The 23,249-nt window shown below is 43.8% G+C and overlaps 1 protein-coding gene across 1 annotated transcript in view; it reads left to right on the top strand.

The window, feature by feature from the left end:
• Positions 1 to 23,249, top strand: part of RAD50 (RAD50 double strand break repair protein) — a 471,242-nt gene that overhangs the window by 205,257 nt on the left and 242,736 nt on the right. The window contains exons 13-14 of the mRNA XM_077473261.1: positions 10,034 to 10,209; positions 17,585 to 17,822. Coding sequence (XP_077329387.1) covers positions 10,034 to 10,209; positions 17,585 to 17,822 — 414 coding nt within the window. The remainder of the gene's footprint in view (positions 1 to 10,033; positions 10,210 to 17,584; positions 17,823 to 23,249) is intronic.

Here is a 23,249-nt window from a genome sequence, read left to right as displayed (position 1 = left end):
CTTTTACCCATGCATCCCATAATTTATCAAATTTTTGTGGGCATTTCCATCCTATATATGTTAGCTTATAAAGAGGCAATACCGAGTCCACCAATTAGTGCCATTGGTTGATTGTAGGGGGAGACATCAACTTCCAATTTTGTAGCAACGCTTTCCTGGCATAGAAGCAGAGATAGAACAGCAGGAGTCCCTTGTGAGTGGAATGTGTTGATGTCAGTTATACCTTGGGATCCATTGATACTGAAAGGTTGGTGACCGCATTAATGTCCAGCACCCGCTCCCAGAAGCTTTGGATAATCGGACAGTCCCAGATAACATGGTAGCATGTTCCAACTGCATGTTGGCATTTAGGACATGTCTCTGATTGGGTACGGTATATTTTGGCTAGACGCTGGGGGGGGGGGGGGGTATAATATGCCCTGTGTATACATTTCAGTTGAATAAATCTATCCCTTGCAGAGATTACCCTGGGGATATATTGTTGCAGAGTTAAGTCCCATTCCTCTTCTGAAAGGGAGGGAATGTCTACCTTCCAGGACTGAAGCAAGGGCGACTCTCCCCCCCCGGTTTCCCACGTGTCAGGCGGAGATATAGGGAAGAAAGGATTCTATCTACACCTCGAGCGATAAGAAATCTCTCTATCGCATGTGGCTCCACTGGGACATCCTCTGGGGATTGCACCTGAGTCACATGTTTCAATTGTAAGTATCTGAACAACATCTACGAGGGGAGTTGATATGCCTCTTTTAGTTCTGGAAAGGGAATGAGGGCTCCAGCAGGCATAATTTGTTGAATCTTAACCACTCCGAATCTAGCACAGACACTAGGATCTGGGATAGATCGGAAATGCGGAAGTTTGGGATTGCCCCACAGAGGACAATCTACCATACTCTTTTATGACCTTCAGAGCTGCCATCGGCTAATCAGAGGCGTCCCTAAGGTACAGAAGCGTATTGTTCGCATATCATGATATCTTCTCTACCAGGGGACCCACCTGCAATTCCCCCACCTCTTCCGTCAAACAAAGGAGGATTGCCAGGGCAAACAACCCTGGAGAGAGGGGGCATCTACAGAGGCAGGAGGGGGGAGAGAGAGGATACCACCAGTATGCACACAAGCCGTCGGGGAGGTATAGTGCTGCTGGATCCAGGTGATAATTTTGGGGCCAAACCCGAATTTGACCAGGACCTGTCAGAGAAAGACCCATTCCACAGAATCAAAGGCCTTTTCTGCATCCAAAAAGGCCACAGCTCCCCCTCTGTCTCCATCCTTAAACTGTGCTATTAGTGTGAAGTCGGCGTATAGTAATGTTAGTGCCTTTGCCTGGCAAAAAGCCTGTCTGATCCCCATGAACTAAGGAGAGTATCACTGTGTTTAATGTATTCGCCAATATCTTCGTTAGGATTTTAGCGTTGACATTTAATAAAGATATGGGCCTATAAGAGGAGCACAGTTCAGGGTCCTTTTCCCGGGTTTCGGTATAATGATAATTATAGCTTCGGACATGGAAGCTGGGAGGTCATTTGAATCTAGGGTCTTGGTAAGTGTCGAGAGATAGTATGGGCCCACCACCTCTAAATTGGTCTTGTAAAATTCTGAGGGGAGTCCATCAGGTCCCTGCGTTTTTCCTGTCTGTATGGATTTTATAGCCCTTTGAACCTCTTTCGGAGTAATGGGGCTCTCTAGTGCTTGTGCAGCCTCGGCAGTCCGAGCCGGAAACTCTATTGTGTCAAGGAATGAAGTTAAATCTTCTAAGGAGTAGGTAACCCTAGACACACAGAGATGAGTGTAGTATTGTTCAAACCTGGCATTGATCGGGGCTGGCTCCGATCATTACCTTTTGATGTTTGCTATACAGGGACTTCCTGTCCTCTCCGTGGCCAGCCACGCTAACAGCCTGACTGGCCGTTCTCCCTGTTCAAATATTCGTTGTGTCTGGGAGAGGAGGAAGCGGCAGCAGGAAGTGGTACGGATCAGTGCCAGTTCCCTGTATGCAGTAAGCATATCTGCATGTGTACCCTGACTCGGGGAGCCTGCATATCGTTCCTCTAATCCCATGGCTCGAAGTTCGGCCTCTGAGAGTTCGAGTCTCGATTCCTTCCTGACCTTTGCGATATTAAATTGGTACCTGCCCCTGGCATAGGCCTTAAATGCATCCCATACAGAGGCTTGGCTTCTCAACTCAGACAGCATCAATGGCTCCAGTTTTTCATCAATGATCCAGTATCTAGAAAGTCTACATAGTCCCGACCCAGCTGCCGAGTCTGTGCGCAGGGTCACCATAACCAGAGCATGATCTGAAATGGCACGTGGTAAGATAGAAATCGCGGACACCCTGGAGAGTCGCTAACATAGATTAAGTCTATGCGTGACAGCGTAGCATGTGGAGTGGCATGTAAATTGTCTTGCATCCGGGTGTTTCCATCTCCACGTGTCATGTAGACCAAACGTCTTTGCCCATCTAGCCAAGCCAGAGTCAGTCGCCTGACCGGAACTCATTTTATCAACACTGGGTTCGGGATCATGTTAAAGTCTCCAGCAAGGACAATGTTGGTTGTGCGGTAATTGGCTGCAATGGTCAGAATCCTATGCAGGACAGCCAGATTCGCCGGCGGAGGTACATATAGACCAACGACCACCATATCCACATATTGCCCATCTGGGTCTAAATGAAGATCCATCAACACAAATGGGAGCGTCTTATGTACCAGAACACTGACCCCTCTGGTAGTAAGATCCCACCCAAGCCTTTTTTAGGGAGAGTATTCTGGATCCCGTGAGATGAGTCTCCTGTAAAATACAAATGTGCGGGAGGTATCTCTTCAAATATGTGAAAACCAGGGATCAAATACCACCAAAAGAAAGCTCTATTCGTGGGAAAAAAAAGGACATCAATTTTGTTTGGGAGCCACATCGCACGACCACGCAATTGTCAGTTAAAGCGTTGCAAAAAGTGGTCTGGTCTTTGGCCAGCAAAATGGTCTGGACTGGTTAAACAATGGCTGGATGGATTAGTCATATGCATTAGTTACTATTTATTAAGTGTAAAGACCAAAAAAGGAGCCAATTTGTATAATTGCAGTAAGGTTTAGCAGAAGAAGATACAGGTGGACATTTCTACCTTTAACCACTTAACAACCGGCCCATAGCCGAATGGCGGCTACAGGGCGGTTGCTTAACTCTGGGAGGACGTACTATGACATCCTCCCAGAATTCTGCTCTCGCACGCCCCCTGGGGCACGCACTCAAGAGCATCCGTGGACCCGGCGCATCATGGATCATGGTAAACGGCCGCTCATTGCGGCCGTTTACCACGTGATCGCTCCGTCAAATGATGGAGCGATCACTTGTAAACAAACCGGAGTCATGTCATAACGTTGGTTCCCCCCTCCCCTCTCTGTACCTATCGGTACAGTGAAAGGGGAGAGATCGGTGTCAGCAGAGCTGTAGGCTGGATCTGCAGTGCCCACAGCGCTGCTCACTGACTATTAACCCCACAATTCCCCAGCAATGCCCTGCCAATACCCTGCAATTCCCTGCCAATACTCTGCAATACCCAGCAATGCCCTGCCAATACTCTGCAATACCCTGCCAATACTTTGCAATACCCTGCCAATACTCTGCGATGCCCTGCCAATACTCTGCAATACCTTGCAATGCCCTGCCAATACTCTGCAATAGCCTGGAATACCCTGCCAATACTCTGCTATAAATTGCCATACCCAGGCATACGCGGTGATACCCTACAATACTCAGCCATACCCAGCAATACCCAGCCATAGTCGCTGATACCCTGCAAAACTCAGCCATACCCGGTGATACCCTGCAATACTCTGTGATACCCAGCCATGCTCGGCCATGCTTGGCTGTACTCAGCCTCTGTATGTTGCCAGGCTGTCGAAGTCTCACACATGTGGTATCGCCGTACTCGGGAGGAGTAGGAGAATCTATTTTGGGGTGTAATTTTTGGTATGTACATGCTATGTTAGAAATATTGTATAAATGAACAACTTTGTGTTAAAAAAAATAAAAAATAAAATGCATTTTAACCACTTCCCACCCGCCTGCCATCATATGACGTCCTTGACTTTGTGCGGGGATATCTGAATGATGCCTGCAGGTACAGACATCATTCAGATATCAATTTATTTAGCAGGTGATTCCCTACACCATAAGAATGATCATAGCGGCTGTTCTGCTGCTTTGACCGTTTCTACAGAAGGCGAGAGGGGACGCCCCCTCTCGCCGCCTTCCGGTGCTTCTACCGACTCGCCAATACGATCAAAGCCCGAATCGTTTTTTTTTATTTCAGGCTTCCCAGCCTAGAGGTGAGATGTGGGGTCTTATTGACCCCATATCTCACTGTAAAAGAGGACCTGTCATACCATATTCCTATTACCAAAAAAAATCAAAAAAAATCTTGATTTTGCAAAGAATTGTGGGAAAAAATGACAACTTCAAAAAACTCATCATGCCTCTTACTAAATACCTTGGAATGTCTTCTTTCCAAAAAGGGGTCATTTGGAGGGTATTTGTACTTTTCTGGCATGTTAGGGTCTCAAGAATATTTTAATTTAATAAAATTGTATTTATTTTAATTCACATATTCATTTATTGTTTAATATTGTGTACACCAAGCACACATTTTTTTGAAATTATACAGCTATTTGTTCCCAAGGTTACTGCCCAGAGCAGGGTAGATTGGGTGCCAGCCCAATAAAAGTGGTTTTGTGCAATTGATGACCCATTTCACCTAACTATAAGAACACTTGGACAGGAGGGGGCGGTTTGGAGTTGTGTGCCGTTTAAGAATGCCCCATCTCACTGCTCAGGATAAACGGTTGCAGCTGGTTGGTCCTCAGAACATTGTAAATGTGCAACTGCTATATTGAGCTTCCATTCTGGTTAAAGGCGTGTGGGTAGGTGCCATCTTGGTACTGCTGCTTACCCCCACAGTGCATGCATAGGCATCCTTTTCACCTCTGTATCATAGGCATGGAGGCCATATTTTGAGAGGGTGCATGTTTGGGTGCAATTTCAGCAGGACACACGTGAGGTAGGCGGCTTCCTACTGGCTCTCCACTGCCAAACAACCTTGTACAGGGCAATTATCGCCTAAATTGGATTAGACCTTTAGGGGCAGATCACTGTGAAGGACCTGTCACCTAAAGGGATACTGATGGCAATACTTGTGATAGTGAATACTCCATGTGGGGACCAGCTGCAATGGAGCATTCTAACACTGGGCAGAGGTTAATCAGAGGCAGTGGCATCTGGGACATTGCATTTTTTTGTATGAATACAGACGAATTCTCTACCCAAATGTCTTCCCTTATGAGGCAACATTTCTATTAAAAGAGCCTTAAAGCAATCCCCCAGTTTCCTTGCGCCCTTCTGACTCAGACAGAGGTTTACGTAACGCTTAAGCACTTTGCACAACAGTATTCCATTTACGAGGAGTTCTCAAAAAATGGGTTATTCTTGAGGTCGATCTGGCTATTTCTTGCTTAAAGACACTCACAGTCTTGTTCAAGGGTGTGGCTACTTTCAGGGTCCCTGCGGATAGGTACTTTAAGTGCTTAGGGTCTGGTCCAGGCAGGCAGCCAGGAACCCTAGTGGCATTAGGGACAACACCTTTTACAACATTAACTAGACCCTTTTCTGGTAGCCTTACACTATTACATGGACAGGATGAGTGATGTGCTCCATCAGTTATCTTGAATTGTGCTTCTATCTGTACAGATGCAAAGGATCCTTTGACTGAAGTGCTGCTCAGCTGAACAAAAGATTGGGGAGTCTTTTGGATGTGTACATCAAGAAATTGTCAGGTGAAAAAAGTAACCTGGGTCCCTTGGCACAGAAAAAGTTGTCCTATTCTTCCAACTTTGGACTCAAGGAGTTGTGATACAGGTCCCATGTCCCAAAGGAAGAGAGCCAAATGGGCAGATAGACCCATTCTGGATCTCTAATGCCGTGTACACATGGCCGAAATTTCTGATGAAAACAGTCCGGAGCTTTTCATAGGATTTTCCGACCGTGTGTATGCCCATCAGTCTTTTTCTGTCTGCATTTCCGACGGTCTTTAGATTGAGAGCCTGATATTAATTTTTCCGATGGAAAACCTTTCTATCGGATTTTTTGATCGTGCGTATGCAATTCCGACATGCATGCTGGGAAACAATTTGACGCATTCTCGGAAGCATTAAACTTCCCTTTTATAGTGCCGTCAAACATGTTGTATGTCGTGGTGTTATTGACCGTCAGAATTTGGTGTGACCATGTGTGCGGAAAGACAGTTTGAGCAAAACTCCGTCGGAATTCCAACGGGAAAACCATCAGAGCATTTTCCGACGAGAATTCCGATCGTGTGTATGTGGCATTACTGTTTCTGGAAGTCACAAAGTTCCTGATGGAATCCATGAAATGGCAGCCCTCCAGCCAACGGAATCTATTGATTCCGTTGGCTGATCAATATCAAGCATATGTACTTACACATCCTGATATTACCTCTACTCCTGAGTTGTCTGCCTTTTGTGGTGGAGGATAATCATTTTAGTTTTGGTGCCCTTTCCTTTGGGTTGGCCACAGCCGTTTTGAGTCTTTACAAATATCTTGGCCTCCTTGCCAAAGGGATACACATCTTCAGATATTTGGATGACCTGCTTCTGCAGGAAAGGTTGGCCCTTGTCCTGGGGGAGAGTCTTCAATGAACAATAAAGATCCTGCAGAGATTTGGTTGGAATTTTATTCTACAGAAATCTTTGGGTTGGTCCTGCCAAAAGCAAGGTGTTCCTGCCACAGGAGAAAAGTGTCTCACTTTGGGTGCAAGCTTGGAACCTTTGGTCCACTGCGAATCCCCCAAGGAGGGCCTAAATGTGGGTCTTAGGCTTGAGGGTGACCTCGTTTAAGTAGTCACTTATGCTCATTGGTTTTCCAGTTCCTTGAAGTACAACATTCTGTCAGTCTGAAACAGGAGTCCCTAGAGTAATCTTATGACTTTTCATCCATGATCTGATCTCTGATTTAGTGCCTTTTTAGCCCGTCGCTGGAGCAGGGCAGGTTCTTTCTACCCCTGAACTAGATTATCCTTTCTTCAAATGCTAGCTTTTCAGGTGGGGAAGAGTGTTAGGGACAGCCAAAGCGCAAGGGACTTGAATGCCATGGAGTTTCAGCTTTCAGTAACTATTTTGGAGTTGAGCTGGAGTTGGAGTTGGAGTTCTGCAGTGGACAACCTCTCTCGGGTGTCTTCTGCTCAAGTTTGAAAATGTCACAGCTGTGACCCATGTCAACCACTAAGGCAGCACAAGGAGTCACACAGCTCAGAAGCAGGCAGATTTCATTGTGAAATGGGTGGAGATCAATGTTCCAACCATATCTGCTGTAGGCATTCTAGGAGTGGAGCACTGGGAGATGGATTTTATAAGTCAACAGAAATTGATGTGGTAGAAGTGGTAACTATATGCAGAGTTTTTTTTAGGGAGATCTGTCGTCGCTGGTGGACTCTAGGTGTGGTCCTTTTGGCACCCAGATTCAACAAGAAACAAATCAGGTTTGTGACCCGAGTGAGAAATTCTCATGTGTTTGCAGTAGACACCCTTGGTCCCTTGGTGACTTCATGGTATCTTAACTGATCTAAATATTTCCCCATGCTTCAGTTGCTACTAAGCTTTTTCAAGATTGAGGTGGAAAGACTTGGTTCTCTGATGTTTTTTGCATATAAGCAGAACATCTTTGGCCTCTTTTGGACCATCCACGCCTTCTGTTACAAGGTCTCATCTAACAACCTACTTCGTGATCACTGGCTAACATGGCTGTTAAGTCCCAAGCCCTAAAGGGGAAGAGTGTCTTGGAATCTATTTATTTCTATGCTTCTTAGAGCAAGAAAGACTACTTCCCAAGAGGTATATCATCGTATTTGGAGGAACCTCCATTCTCACTTTTTATTCTATAGGTCAGTGGTACCCAGCCTTTTTGGCACCCGAGGTCCTGGGGAGGGGGGTGGATGTTATGCGTCTTTTCGCTGGCAATTTGTTGGGGAAATAGCTGGTGTTAGTGCTTCAATCATCACAGCACCATGGCTGATATGGTGTCGGGATGATTGAAGCACATTTCTGTCATTACATTGTAATATAAAATGAAATCGCTCAACTCACCATAATGCAGAATCTGCTGCCAGATGCAGCTTATCTTTTGTCAGGTTGCCTGCCACCAGATGCGATTTGTCACTTGCCACGTCCCCTGCTACCAGATGTGGTTTGCCATGTCACCTGCCACCAGCTATGGATTGATGCTTGCCACATCGCCTACCACCAGATGTGGATTTCCACTTACCAGCAGATGTGGATTGCCACGTCACCTGCCACCAGATGTGCAATCTCTTACCACGTCACCTACCACCAGATGCAGTTTGCCACCTGCCACCAAATGTGATTTGCCACCTGCCATCAGATTTTTTTTTTTGTCACCTGGCACCAGATGAGGTTGGTCATCTGCCGTGGTGGCAGCACAGGCCAGTGAGGCAGAACAATGGTGATGTGAGGTGGGCGGTGAGAGATGATCTAATTTCTCTGCTCCCCCGCCTCACCGCAGTGTAGCGGCCCCGCTATGTGGGCGGAAGAGTGGTGATCCGAGGCGGGCGGTGAGAGAAGTCATCTCTCTGCTTGCCCACTGCCACACTTCAGACAGTGCAGCCTTCATGGCCCAGCTGCAAATAGGTTACGGTTGGGGGTTGGGGAACCCTGCTATAGGTAATTTTCTGTGGCTGGATCAGAAATTGGCCCGGAGTACCCTGAATCGTCAGGTCTCAGCCTTGGCAATTTTGTTCAAGGGCCCTTAACCTAGGACTCCTTGATATAGTCTTTTGTGCAAGGGGTTGCTCACATCACTGTGCCTCATTGTCACAAGTGATGCTGTGGTACTTTACCGTTATACTTTGTTCCTCCAGGAGCCGCCTTTCCAACCGATCCTGGAAATTCCTTTGACTATTACCTGTAAGGTTGCTTTCCTAGTGCTATTACCCCAGCCAGATGGGTTTCAGAGCTTGCAGCTCAGCCTTGTGGGGAGCCCATTTTGGTGTTTCAGAAGGACAAGGTGGTTTTATCCTTTAAAGAACATTAGCTAGTAGGTACATTTTTTTCAAAGGAAGAGTTTGCTAGCAGATGGTAAAGGAGTTTTTTTTTTGGCAGAAGAGATGTACAAATGTTTACTTTGTGTACACTTCTGCAGAGACGGCATAGGGGGCAGTGTATGCTCCTGACTAACTCCAGAGTTGCATTATCAATGGCCTCCCAATGGCTGAAGGAAAGAAGATAGTTACAGAAAAAGACAAGGAAAATATGTCAGCAGTGGTGAGCAGAGCAACAAGGGTGGAGTGTGGACCTTGCATCGCTGGACGAAGCCAAACTGAGAGGTATGTCTGCTATAATGTGCAAGTAGGCAGCGTATGTTTGATCATGGTGGCAAATTCTTTGTGGACACGTTGCGGCTTTAGTTTCGCTATAAGGAAAAACTGATCAACATGACCCATGCCATTCCCATTGCTATCTCCTCTAACAATACCTGTGCATAGAGGCTGGTAAAAGCACTTTTTAATGCCCCCTCTATAATGTAACTGCCCCCCAGATATCCAGTATAAAAACTGTGTACAAATGCACAATCAAAAGTTTAATTTGCCAACTACCTTGAATACAGTAGCTTTTTTTCCATGTTTACTGAAAGCAATATGTTGACCACAGGCAACAGGGTTATAGTCTGTTAGTTGAGGTCAGCCAATAGAAAACATTAATCCAGCCAATTGGAAAAAGCGGAATGAAGGAAGGTAAAGTAAAGTTTTTCAGTTTTCCATTTACTATTAACAATTTTACCTAATTCACGTGACTTTTGTAACCTGCAATAATGCAAAACGCTCTCCAGTGCCCAATAAACTAATACATATAGCACTTTTTTGTTGCTGATATTTTATGTGCATCGTCTAAGTACAGGCGTGAAAAACTTCAGGTAACAATGTTGTCTCCTTTTATTTTTCTGTTTATAGCAAGGAGCTAGTGTCAGCTGAGCAGAATAAAAGCCACATGAGCAATGAGCTGCGGAAAAAAGAACAACAATGTGGATCTTATGAAGAAAAACTCTTTAATGTTTGCGGTAGCCAAGACTTTGACAGTGATATAACACGCCTGCTGGATGACATAGAAAAGTCATCTAAACAACGAGGTTAGACACATCATGTTCATATAAAATATTACTGTGAGATTTGTTGTGATCCTTAACCAGTTTACTAGCAGAGGTGATTAAAGCTTAGATGCCAGGATCTAATTTAGCAGCTTTAGTAAGCAGTGGTTATCTTGTCAATGTAATTGTGACTAACTTGCCAATCTGAATGAATGCATTGCACTTTTTTAACCTTTTTCAATGTATTTATTTTAATTGTACAGGACAAGAAATATTTGCAGCTACCTTCAAGTATTTGGACACTGGCAAAAGCTTTGCTGGGAACACCCCAAATGCACCTTCATTTAAGGCTGTACAATCCATGGGGATACTTTACCCATTACTTGATTTTAAAAAATGTATTTATCAAGGAACACATATATTCCATATTGATAATTAACTATCACAATTAGTTTGTGCTGTTCATTGCCTCCAGCATTGTTCCTGTTTCTTCTTGCTGGAGGCCATTTTGCTGAAGCCCAGAGCCCCTCAGAAGTAGTAAACCCTAAAGCAGAACGAAACCCATCAATTTAACGGTTTCAAAAATCAGTTACAGTTGCAGATCAAACAGAAACAACTTCCTTGGTTGTAAAGGATAGGAGGTTTTAATTCCGCTTTAAGACAGTCACCAGATTGCCCTCTACAAACTCGGCAGTGCCTGAAAATAGAAAGAAACTGAGCATGTGCAGAGCAGGGATTTTAAACAGTATACTGTATGCACTTGTTTTTAATGTTTTACATGTCTATAGCTGCAAAGGGGGCCAGCATGAAAAGTGATCTAGCAGGACTTTGTTTTCTGACTAAAGTTCCACTTTAAGTTGTGTAAAAGTTTTCTAAAACATTCTTTTTTTTGGCATACCTTAATGATGACCACCTGAATCTTAAATTTACAGGTCAGATGGATACTAGCTCAATCTGCTTTCTGGATGTATTGCGCAAGGGCCAGCAGGATCATTGTTAAAAATTTGTATAAAAAGCCATTGTCTGGCAATAAGGTCCTGCTATCTGATTCAAGCAACCCGAGACACACTATAAGGGCCATTACCATAGGACAATTTTTGAGACTTTGGAGGATATGTAGCAAATGAATAGAATTTTGAGAAGGAATGCACATTGATGTATAGACAATTTCTCCAGCAGGGTTATCCTGAGTCGGTGTTGTATACCCATATATGGTCTAAGAGCTTCTAGATGGGCTCCCTCTTTGGGTAGTCATCTCTTTTAGTCATTTCTCATCCTGGTGGTAGCAGTTGGCTTAATTTTAATGGCAACTACAGGTGTGGGGAGAACAAATGTCCATTCTGTCCCAGTATTTCCGTAGGGGAACGGTTCGTGTCAGTAACAAAGAGTTTAAAATTAAGACTTTTATTAACTGTGACACAAGATATGTTTTTTTACCTTATAACCTTCAGTATTTACATTAAACAATATGTAGGAAGTACAACAAGGAGGCTACTAATGTTGCAACACATTTTAATGCTCCTTTCACACGCGGTGGACTCTGCCAGGAGCTTAACTGCTCAGCAGAGATTCTGTCTGATAATCCCCACTGAGCAGGTGGATGGCTGGTCAATATCCGCTCCGCTTATGCAAAGCAGACACAGACGAAGGTGCTTCAAGTTGTCATCTGAGTGTATTGTTTCCTTTTGCCTTTTCTTTTGCGGATATGCTGCTCTTTGCAAAGTTGTTATCTGTCTCTCAGTTTTTTGCTTGCGGACATCCCATAGTCTAAGACGATCTGTCCTGTACTGTAAGATTAAGTGAATAGGAACAGAACAGTACAGGACACAGATCCCTCTCCTCTGTCCTTTTGTTTTCCTTAATGCTTGCTAAAAAAATAATGGAGTCACACAGAGTAGGAGGGTTTATATAAAGGTGCACTGGGGGCTTCCTTGCAAAGCTTTTGTCCAATCACCTAATGGTAACAGCATATAACCCATGGTCTACGACTGTATGTCCTGTACTATAACCCAAGATTGGAAAATTGACTGGCAAGTCAAAACTTCCATCTTTTTCCACACTGTAATTATTGTCAACACACTACATCTTTTCTTTTTGTGCTGCCATTGTACAGAGAGAGTTACAATGCCATATGCAAGATGGAGAAGTATGTTTGAAAAACAAATCTCCAGTCTGCGTGCAATCACCACGATTGGCTATCTTGGTAATCACATGATCGGAAACCATGCTGATTTGTTGAATCTCATACCTAGGGGACATATACAGTATTCTCATTGTGCACCATACAATTAACCATATTGATGAGGGTGCTGTGCAAATGACTGTTATTGTGTAGAACGTAAATAGAATATTTTGTCAGCATACTTTAATTCTTGTTAAAAGTTCAACTTTATTGTAGCAGGTTATAAAACGCACCATAGTGCAGGGTTCTAATGCTTCTGAGAACTCTATCAAGGGCCCGATTTATCATTTTAAAATTAGTAATGCTTATAGATGGAACTTTTCTGACAGCATGGTGAACTTGTTGTTTCCAAGTGCTAAAACTTTTATTAATTTAATTGCTTAGTACAGGGCACAGGAAAATGATTCCTAGACCCTTCATTATAGGGTTGTACCTTCAGGTGATTGGACACTGGCAAAGCTTTTGAGGAGGCGCTTGCTGAACGTCCCCCTTATAACCTTACTCCACTCAGTGGATCCTAAGTTTGTATCCCCTGTTTAACCCTTTCCCGCCGAGCGTACGCACATCTGCGTACTCGGCTTCCGAGGGTTATACCGGGATGAAGCCCGCACCTGCAGGCATCATCCCGGTACCGTTTTTTACAGCAGGCGATTGGCTATCCAGGCATAACAACCGATGCGGCTAAAAGCCGCTCGGCTGTTATGCCGGAGGAGCGGGAGGGGACGTCCCCCCCTCCCGCCGCCTCTCGCCGCTGTTACCGGTGCTCCCGCTCGATCGGGAGCACCGATTTGCGATCCGTCGGCTCTGGCTGCTGGGGAGGAACTGGAACGAAGCCGTAATCGGCTTCGTTCCAGTCTCCTCATCGTAAACACGGAAGCGACGTCATGACGTCACTTCCCGTTTACTCGGCTGCCAATGGCGCCGGTTTTAAAAAAATATCCGGTATTCAGAATCGCCGTTTTCGGCGATCTGAATACATTGAAGTGTAAAGGAGGGGTGGGGGGTCTTTTAGACCCCCGATCACTCCATAAAGAGTACCTGTCACCACCTATTACTGTCACAAGGGATGTTTACATTCCTTGTGACAGCAATAAAAGTGATCAAATTTTTTTTTTTTTTTTTTAAACAATTTAGTCATTTAAAAATAAATAAAAAAAAAAAAAAAAAAAAATTTCAAAGCGCCCGCCGTCCCCGCGAGCTCGCGAAGCAAAGAAAACGCATACGGAAGTCGCGCCCGCGTATGTAAACGGTGTTCAAATCACACATGTGAGGTATCGCCGCGATCGTCAGAGCGAGAGCAATAATTCTAGCAGTAGACCTCCTCTGTAACGCTAACCTGGTAACCGTAAAAAAATTTTAAAGCGTCGCCTATTGAGATTTTTAGGTACCGTACTTTGTCGTCAATCTACAAGTGCGCGCAATTATAAAGTGTGACCTGTTTGGTATCTATTTACTCGGCGTAAAATTATCTTTCACATTTCGCAAAAAAATTGGGCTAATTTTACTGTTTTTTTTTTTTTTATTCATGAAAGTGTCCCTTTTCCCAAAAAGTTGCGTTTAAAACACCACTGCACAAATACCGTGTGACATAAAATATTGCAACAATCGCCGTTTTATTCTCTAGAGCCTCTGCTAAAAAAATATTTATAATGTTTGGGGGTTCCAAGTAATTTTCTAGCAAAAAATATGGATTTTAACTTGTAAACACCAAATTCCAAAAATAGGCTTAGTCATGAAAGGGTTAAGCTAGTGTCCTAAGGTTATGGACCTATTCTCTTTCAAGAGAATATAATTCTTAGCTGTTATTTTACGTCATCATTTTATCTTTGGATTTCTCATGGGCTTCTAATGCCACAAATAGAAACAGTGTATCTGGATTGGTGCAGCCTTTGTATGTCTTTGGAGCCTGAATACCATGCTGAGAGGTTGTCCTCTAATGTTACACCAGGCACTAGATCCTCATCTTGGAACTTGGTGCAATGTGTGTAATCAGCCGCATATACAGGTCCAGGGCTGTGTTCTATCCCTTTCGCAACCCAGTCACAGAAGGGTGCATGCTGGCTGAGATGGTCAGGTAGGACAGGGTCCCCCAGTATGCTTCTGTAAAAGACTAAGATGATATTTAAATTGCATTCCTTATAATGTAAACTTTTCAGATTTCGCACTAAAACTCAACCACTAAGTGCTTAGTCTTAGATGGATGACCAGGTGTTGCATCTCACCTTAGTTTGCACATTTTACTGCCATTTCACCTAGAGCCATTATATGGTACTCAGGCGCATCCTCCCAACCTTTCACCATAAGTGTTTGCTACAGAACAGTCTACACCTGGGTTGCTGTATTCTCCTTCTAGACACGATTGCCCTATATTCAGTATCCGACTCAATAAGTACCCCTTAGGGGAATATCCTCCGCTATGGGGGAGACCAGACGAAAGAGAACAATTGCTTTGCTTAAGACCTGCACAACACGCAGAATATCAATGTGCCCCTTGCACTTGAGCAAGAGCCAACTCTGACACTGGTCTTTGCATCCAACTCTAGCACTAATTAAGGTATGCAATAAGTGTCTTATCTGACAAAAGCAGAATTTTCTTCATATATGTCCTAATTTCTTCAGACCAATAAAGTTACAACGGAGAGGCCCAGCAAGCGTCTCCTCAAAAGCTTTGCCAGTGTCAAATCACCTGAAGGTACAACCCTATAATGAAGGGTCTATGAATAATTTTCCTGTGTCCTGTACTAAGCGATTAAGATAAAAGTTTTAGCAGTTGGAGACAACAATTTACAGTTCACCAGGCTGTCAGAAAAATTCCATCTATAAGCACTAATCATTTTATAATTATAAATCGGGTTTAATACAGCCAGCTTTGCCCAGGGTCTTGCTATTGTGCAAAAGCTCACTTCTGCTTTCTGCAAAAGCTTTAGCATTGTGCAGCTTAGTTCTTCTCTGTCTCGCCATGCCCCTTTGGATACAAAGACCCGTAAAACCCTCCGACATTCCTTGCTCATGGACCTGATAGAATGTGCAGAACTCATGTAAATTACCTTCTTCTGAAGGACTCTCTCCCTTCCAACTGTCAGAAAATTTCTACATGCCAATTCAGATGCTCTAGGCTTTTGGTTAGGTGGTCAATTAAAAAATCGGTTCTCCAGCCTTCACTGCTCCTGGAATTCTTGGGGCTGATTCCGGATGCAGCTCAAGCAAAGGTTTCAGAAAAGAACGTTTTTTTCTCTCAGAACACACACTCAAGAATTGAGGTTAAAGAGACATCCTACAATGAGCTTCTCCATGAGAGTTGTGGCCTCATGGTAGCCTCCTTTTGAGGCTGTACTATTTTACCAATTTTATTCAAAAGCTCTCCAACACAACCTGGAACAAACATGTTCCTTCTCTCAACCTACACATACTCCTGTCCAGCAAAGCAGGAACTTACCTAGTGCGTATCCAACCTAGCCTTAACAATAAGGAAGTCTTTCCTTCCCTGTCATTGGAAAATAACAAGAGATGCCAGTCTTTCAGGCTGGGGAGGGATGTTCCAGTACCTTGGGAACCAGATAGAAGCCAAACTTCCCATTACCATCCTCTGGAGCTCCCTTCTGTGAGGAAACCAATTTGGGGTGCGGTCAGACAATACAATGGCTATGAAACCTTGAAGGAAACAAATCGCATAATGTCATGTGCATAAACTCACTGTCCAGCTATCTATGTGGTTCACATTCCAGGAGTGGACAGCTGGAAAGCAGACTACTTCAGCTGCCACCGCCTGTTTACGTGGAATGGGCCCTTCACCCAGACATCTTCTATCTGAAATGGCGGAAAAGTGGGACTCCAGATGTAGACATACTAACCACCAGATTAAATTAAGATTTTGCCTTTTTGTAGACATGACCAAGGATCCTTTGGCCACCTGCCTTGCATACTTTGAAAATTCCCTAGTCTCAGTTCAGGCTAATCTGTGCCTTCCCTCCAGTGCAAATTTTGCCTTGTCTGCTAAAAAAAGATAGAGCAAGAGAGAAAAAGTGATTCTCATTACACCGAGCCTGACCAAGAAGAACCTGGTACACAGACATTCTCAGAGACTATGATCAGATGACTCCAGCCCTTTTCCAACAGGCAAATTCGCTGTATGTATATGTATATCTGCTGTCTTCATCTGTATATATCTTTTAGAAAGTACTCTTTGTGTTAGATTTTCTCTTCCCGGTTAGCACTGCAGTAATGCCTGGGCATACAGCCAAGACAGCTGATTGAAGGAAGGGCACACACCCCCTATCCCCATTGGCAAAGGAAGAAAGGAATATGCATAGCTCTGGTCTGAGGCCAAGCTGACTAATCTATTTATAGCAACCTCCCCTTACACACACTTCAGGCTCCCTTTGGAGAACTTGTCAAAAGTTATCAGGCTGATGGCAGAGGAACTGGGCAGGAGAAAGCTATGGGACATAGTGCTTTGAAGAGCGATAAGATGTACTGTATGTGCCCAGCTCAAATTTCATGAATCAGGTTTACATCTACTTTAACAGACTGAAAATAAGTTCGCTATCATTCTTTAGAGCAGATGGCATCTTTACCCCTGTCTGTGTCTGCATTGATATACACTCCTTTCTAGAGGTTAAGAACTAATACACATTTCACATCTGTTTTGCAGTTAGTGTTCACGGCACTTCATAACTTTATACTTTTACTATTGTCAGATTTAGCCACTGCAGTTCATGCCTAAGTGCCCGTTCACACTACGACGACTTGTCAGGCGACTTAGTCGCCTAACAAGTCGCGCTCCGTTCTGTACTATGGAACCGTTCTAATAGGAGCGACTCAAGTCGCTCCGACTTAGAAAAAGGTTCCTGTACTATTTTTGGGGCGACTTCAGGCGACTTGCATTGACTTCTATACAGTCATCGTTTTGCAAGTCGCTGCTGAAGTCGCGTGCAGGTCACGTCTGTGAGTTGCGCTGCAAGTCGTGTCGCCCCTGTGTGAACGGGCACTTAGCTGATGCAGCAGAGAGCAGTTGCTGAAGCTTATAGAGAGTATTACATTCAATGTACATAATCTAGCAGAGGATTCAGCAAGGACTTCAGCTTGTAGCACAGGAACCTTTTTCCTGTGATGTGCTTGGAGTTGAGTATCCTGCTGTAAGGAAAGCACCTTGTGTATGATTCCTTTGGTATTGTAGCTGCTAATATTAGTATAGGTAGAGGAAATACATATTTATTACTGTATTTTATATTACAGCAATGCTGGCAGGGGCCACAGCTGTGTACACCCAGTTTATCACCCAGCTAACCGAGGATAATCAGCCCTGCTGTCCAGTGTGCCAAAGGATCTTCCCCTCGGAAGCCGAACTGCAAGATGTCATTAATGACATGCAGTCCAAATTGCGTCTGGTTCCAGATAAACTCAAGTCTACAGAAAGTGATTTAAAGAGAAGAGAAAAAAGGAGAGATGAAATGATGGAGTTGAAGCCAATGAGGTACGTCTACTATGTTTATACAGTCTTTATTAACACCGGCATTTCTTGAACGTACATTAAAAGAGAAGTACAGGGTTTGTTTGTTTTTTTGCAGAATCATACTTAGCTCAATGGATGCAGAATCGGTCCCTGGCCGGCTCTAACACTAAGAATCAAGTGATCAAATGCCACCGATCGCTCGGTTCCCAGAGCTCCCTAAGTAGAGAGCTGGTGACTGTCAGTCACTGCTCTCTGCACTGCCACCCCCTCCCCCTCACTCACTGGAAAGCTGGGCTGTGGAGGGGGGTGGGAGGGGCTGGCTCAGGCACTCAGCAACTCATTAAGAGGCTGAGTCGGGTGTCGGTCCAGGCATGTGGGCAGAACCCAACTTCATTGTCACAATCTTGCCCGAGCTTCAGCCCACTGTCTGCTGAAAACGAGTCACAGGAGTGCAGAACAAACTACACTCCTGTGATCTCTTCTGACTGCATTTGGTGCAGAGTCAGAAGGGGCTCATTTTCCAGCTTTCCATATAGACTCTTCCTCAACATTACTACAGTGGCCGTACCTGGACTGTGGAAGTAAGAAGCAGGATGAGCCTGTAATATGCCCTTCTGCACATTGTGAGCCTGCTGAAGGCGTTTGCCTAGACAAACGGCAAGCACAAACAGGAAAAATAAAAACAGTACTGTCAAGGAAGAACACAGAACAGAAATGGGAATGCTTCTAATTGATTGTATACAGACACACTGCAAAATATGTTTCCATGGGTAAGAAGTTTAAAAGGCTAAAAATCAAACTTGTGTGGCTTGCGTCCAAAGTAAAAAAAAAAAAAAAAAAACTATAAATAATAAGAAAAGAACATTAAAAAATGAAGGAGCACACTATCATCATTTAAATGTTACAAAGAATATAACAGCATAGGTAAAATGCAAATCGGGAACACACAAATTCAATTCAGATCCCAAGGACACGGCACACTACTGATCGCTGCATGCCCCCGAAATGAGAATGGGGGGAGATCATATGACATTCTCCCAGAACGAGAGTGCTCCAGTCTGTTCATCATTTCACTATACACCAGGGGAAGCATTTCATGACAGGCATTGGTGTATGACCAATGTGGTACATATATTTAACCATTTCCCACCTGGCCTATTGTAATATAACAATTGGGTGCTTTCTCATTGAGCACATGTCATTTGTAAACAGTGGCTGTCATTTATAGCCATTACTTATTGTTGTGATCTCTGTAATTTGTCACAGTGATCACACGTATATAAATATGCATCGAGTCCACACTAAGATAAAGGACTCTTCTTGGTGGTCTTGTCTTCAAGGAGACCATTTTCTAATTTTAGCCAGTCACCTAATCACAGTGAACCTGCTCTGGTGATGGTATGTAAACAAAAATTGTAAAAAGAAAAACATTTTGTAAAAGTGTGTATGTGTATATATACATACACATACAGTGGATGTAAAAAGTCTACACACTCCTGTTAAATTGTCAGGTTTCTGTGATGTAAGCAAAAGAGACAAAGATAAATAATTTCTTGATTTTTTTTTTCCTCCTTTGATGTGACCTATAAACTGTACAACTCAGTTGAACGACAAACTTAAAACTTTTAGGTGGAGTAAAAAGAAAAAAATATGGTTGCATAAGTGTGCACACCCTTAAACCAATACTTTGTTGAAACACCTTTTGATTTTATTACAGCACTCAGTCCCTTTGGGTATTAGTCTATTAGCATGGCCTATCTTGGCAATATTTGCCAATTCTTCATTGCAAAAATACACCAAATCTGTCAGATTGTGAGGGCATCTCCTGTGCGTGCACAGGCCTCTTCATATAACCCTACAGATTTTCAATCAGATTCAGGTCTGGACTCTGGCTGGGCCATTACAAAACTTTAATCTTCTGGTGAAGCCATTCTTTTGTTGATTCGGATGTTTACTTTGGGTCGTTGTCACGCTGAAAGAAGTTCCTCTTCATATTAAGATTTCTAGCAGAAGCCTGAAGGTTTTGTGCCAATATTGACTAGTATTTGGAACTGTTCATAATTCTCTCTACAGTGACTAAGGCCTCTGTTCCAGCTGAAGAAAATCAGCCCCAAAGCATGATGCTGCCACCACCTTGCATCACTGTGGGTATGGCATTCTTTTGGTGATGTCCAGTGTTTTTGTACCAAACCTATCTTTTGGAATTATGGCCAAAAAGTTCAACCTTGGTTTCATCAGACTATAACACATTTTCCCAAATGCTTTTGGAAGACTTTAGATGTGTTTTTGCAAAATTTAGCCGGGCTTGAATGTTTTTGTTTGTAAGAAAATGCTTCCGTCTTGCCACTCTATCCAATAGCCCAGATATATGAAGAATACAGGAAATTGTTGTCACGTGTACCACACAGCCAGTACCTGCCAGATATTTCTGAAGCTCCTTGGCAGTCTTCCTGACCAGTTTTCTTCTTGTCTTTTCATCAGTTTTGGAGGTACGTCCAGTTCTTGGTAATGTCAATGTTGTGCCATATTTTCTTTTGAAATATCAGGGGACACAGAGCCATAGTAGTTACTATGTGGGTTAAATAGGCCACCTTCAGGTGATGGACACTGGCACACCCTAAATTAAAAAGTGCACTCCCTATATAACCCCTCCCACTACTGGGAGTACCTCAGATTTTTTGCCAGTGTCTAAGGTTTTGGTCACAAGTAAAAATGTGCCCCAAGCAGCATGAACGGAGGCCGCTCGATGGCTTCCAGCTCCCCCCTCGCCATTCCTTCCTCTTCCTGGGATCCCCATAGGATCAGGAGCGTGGGAAAATCGCGTTTTTAAAAGTTACAGGGGAAGGGTCTTAGGCGGCGGGGGGTGGGGTTGGGAGCAGGCCTAAGTGCTGCATTGGCTGCCCTCCAACGTTCAGCGTGGGGAAGGGGGCTTTAAAAACCACCATTTGTGCTGTTTCATGCTGCTGGAGGGACACAAGAGCAAAGGTGGTTTTAAAAGGTTTGGTGACACAGGAATTCCTTTTTGACACATTTACAGCATCAGGCTGAGCATTAATAGCAGTGATAGAGCTGGACTTTTGCTCATGCAGTGGATGCATTCCTTCTGGTAGTACCTCTGCTTTGTGCATTGGGCTATGAGTGGAAGGGGGGTAAAAAACAATTTAAAAGGGGGCTCTAGTGAGACTACTACAGTCGCACAGCAGCCTAGAACCATCTAAAAAAAGATGGCATCATCCCCTGAGAGTGATGTGTCTGATCAGAGTGAGCCATCAGGAGGGGTAAGTGTTGCAGCTGTTCTTAACACTGCAGCCCCTATGTATATTACCCTGGAGGTTTTTTCTTCAACCATTTTAAGCTTGGAGAAAAACATCAATGCTTTGTTTGCATTCCTGACTTGGGGCTAAGTGTAGCAGGTCCCCGTCCGTTTCTCAGGACCCTCATACTGAGGAACAAGGAGCAAGAGAGGACGATTTGCCTTCCAAAGACCAGGAATAGGCTAACATCTCCTCTTCTGAAGAACCTGATGCGGAGATATCGGGTTCACAAGAAAGATTATTGGTACAATCTCTCACTGGGTTGGTCCGCTCTACATTTTTACTGCCAGCAGAGCAGTCAGTCAATGAGCCCACTTCTGGTTTGGGTTCACTAAAGCCTCCTCAATCTGATCATTCTTTTCCTATCCATTTGTGGCCAAGGAAGCTTATGTATTCTGAATAGGAGCACTCAGATAAACAATTTTTCCCTCCAAAACTGTTTTCAATACTTTATCCTATGGGGGGAGACTTTTATAATGGGGAATTCCAGCAATTAATGCTGCTATATCCTCTGTAAATAAAAACCTGACTTGTCCAGTTGACTGCTCATATGCTAAAGGATCCAACAGTTAAAAAATTGGAGTTCCTTTTTAAGAACTATATTTCACTCGCAGGTTCAGTCCAACCTGTGCTGGCTGCAATTGGAGTATCTCAGTCCTTAATGGACCAGTTTACAGATGTACTCAGTTATTCCAGGGTTTGGCCGGTATATCAGAAGCATTGTGTTTCATAGTAGGCACTATGAAAGATTCTATTCTCCAGGCCTCACTGCTTATGCTAGGGCTGGTACATGTGCGTACAATCCTATGGTTGAAAAATTATTCAGCCGAAGCGCCATGCAAAAAGCTCTTGGCCAGTTTCCCTTTTCATTGTGAATGGTTGTTCGAATACAATCTGGATAAGTATATCCAAAGAATTTCTAATGGGAAAGTTCCCTTTTGCCGGTTAATTTTACTTTTAAACGTACTACTACTTCAGTGCCAGGGGCAGCTGACTCCAGGCAGTCACGATGGCCTCCACTGACAGATTCAATAGGTAAACAAAACAAAATACTAAACCCTCCTTATGAAGGGACGCCCCCCCGCTCGCTTGAGTGGGGGGGAAGGCTTCTTTCAAGAGTCTGGCAAGAACAATGTCAAGACAGATGGGTGGCTTCCTCAATTTTTCTAGGTTACAGACTAGAGTTCCGAGAGTTCCTGTCTCCTCGTTTACTCAGATCAAACATTCCCAGAGATCCAATAAAAAAAAAAATCTTTCTAGCTCTGGATCATCTCTCATCTCAAGGAGTGATATCGGAGGTCCCCTTGGAAGAGTGAGGTTTGCGCTTTTATTCAAACCTGTTCACAGTTCCAAAACCAAACGGCAATGTCAGACCCATTTTAGATCTCAAACATCTAAACCGTTTTTTAAATATCCGTTCCTTTTGCATGGAGTCAATCCGAACTGTAGTCTCCATCCTACAAGGGGGAGAACTTCTGGCATCAATTGACATCAAGGATGCTTATCTTCATGTGCCGATTTTTCCCGCTCATCAGAAATTTCTAAGCTTCGGGGTAGAAAATCTTCATTTTCAGTTTGTAGCTCTACTTTTCGGTCTGGCTACTGTACCTCGAGTGTTAATAAAGGTCCACAATACTAGCCTACTTAGACGATCTACTCTTGATAGATCAATTGGTAGCCTGCTTAAACCAAACTTTGGTCACCACAGTCAGCTGCCTAGAGGACCTAGGTTGGATTCTTAACCTAGAGAAATCCTCCTTAAAACCATCAAGGAGATTGCAGTACTTGGGGATGATCAAAAGATACAGCTCAGAAGAGGGTGTTTCTGCTCCAGGAAAGGATCAGTTTCATAAAAGAACTGATCCAGGTGGTCAAAACAAAGAAAAATCCTTCTATTCGACTTTGCATGAAATTGTTGGGAAAGATGGTGGCTTCTTTCAAGGCCATTCCTTATGCGCAGTTTCATTCAAGACTGCTACAAAACAGTATCCTGTCTACTTGGAACAAGAAGGTCCAAGCTCTGGACTTACCAATGCATTTATCCCCCAATGTGCATCAGAGCCTCAATTGGTGGTTGATATCTGAGAATCTTCAAAAAGCTTCTAGGCTGGGGAGCAGTCCTGGAAGAAGCATT

This window comes from Lithobates pipiens, unplaced genomic scaffold (genome assembly GCF_037356315.1).
Source record: "Lithobates pipiens isolate NorthernLeopardFrog02 unplaced genomic scaffold, aLitPip1_a1.2 Scaffold_8, whole genome shotgun sequence".
Taxonomy (NCBI): domain Eukaryota; kingdom Metazoa; phylum Chordata; class Amphibia; order Anura; family Ranidae; genus Lithobates; species Lithobates pipiens.
This window is presented reverse-complemented; position numbering and strand designations above follow the sequence as displayed.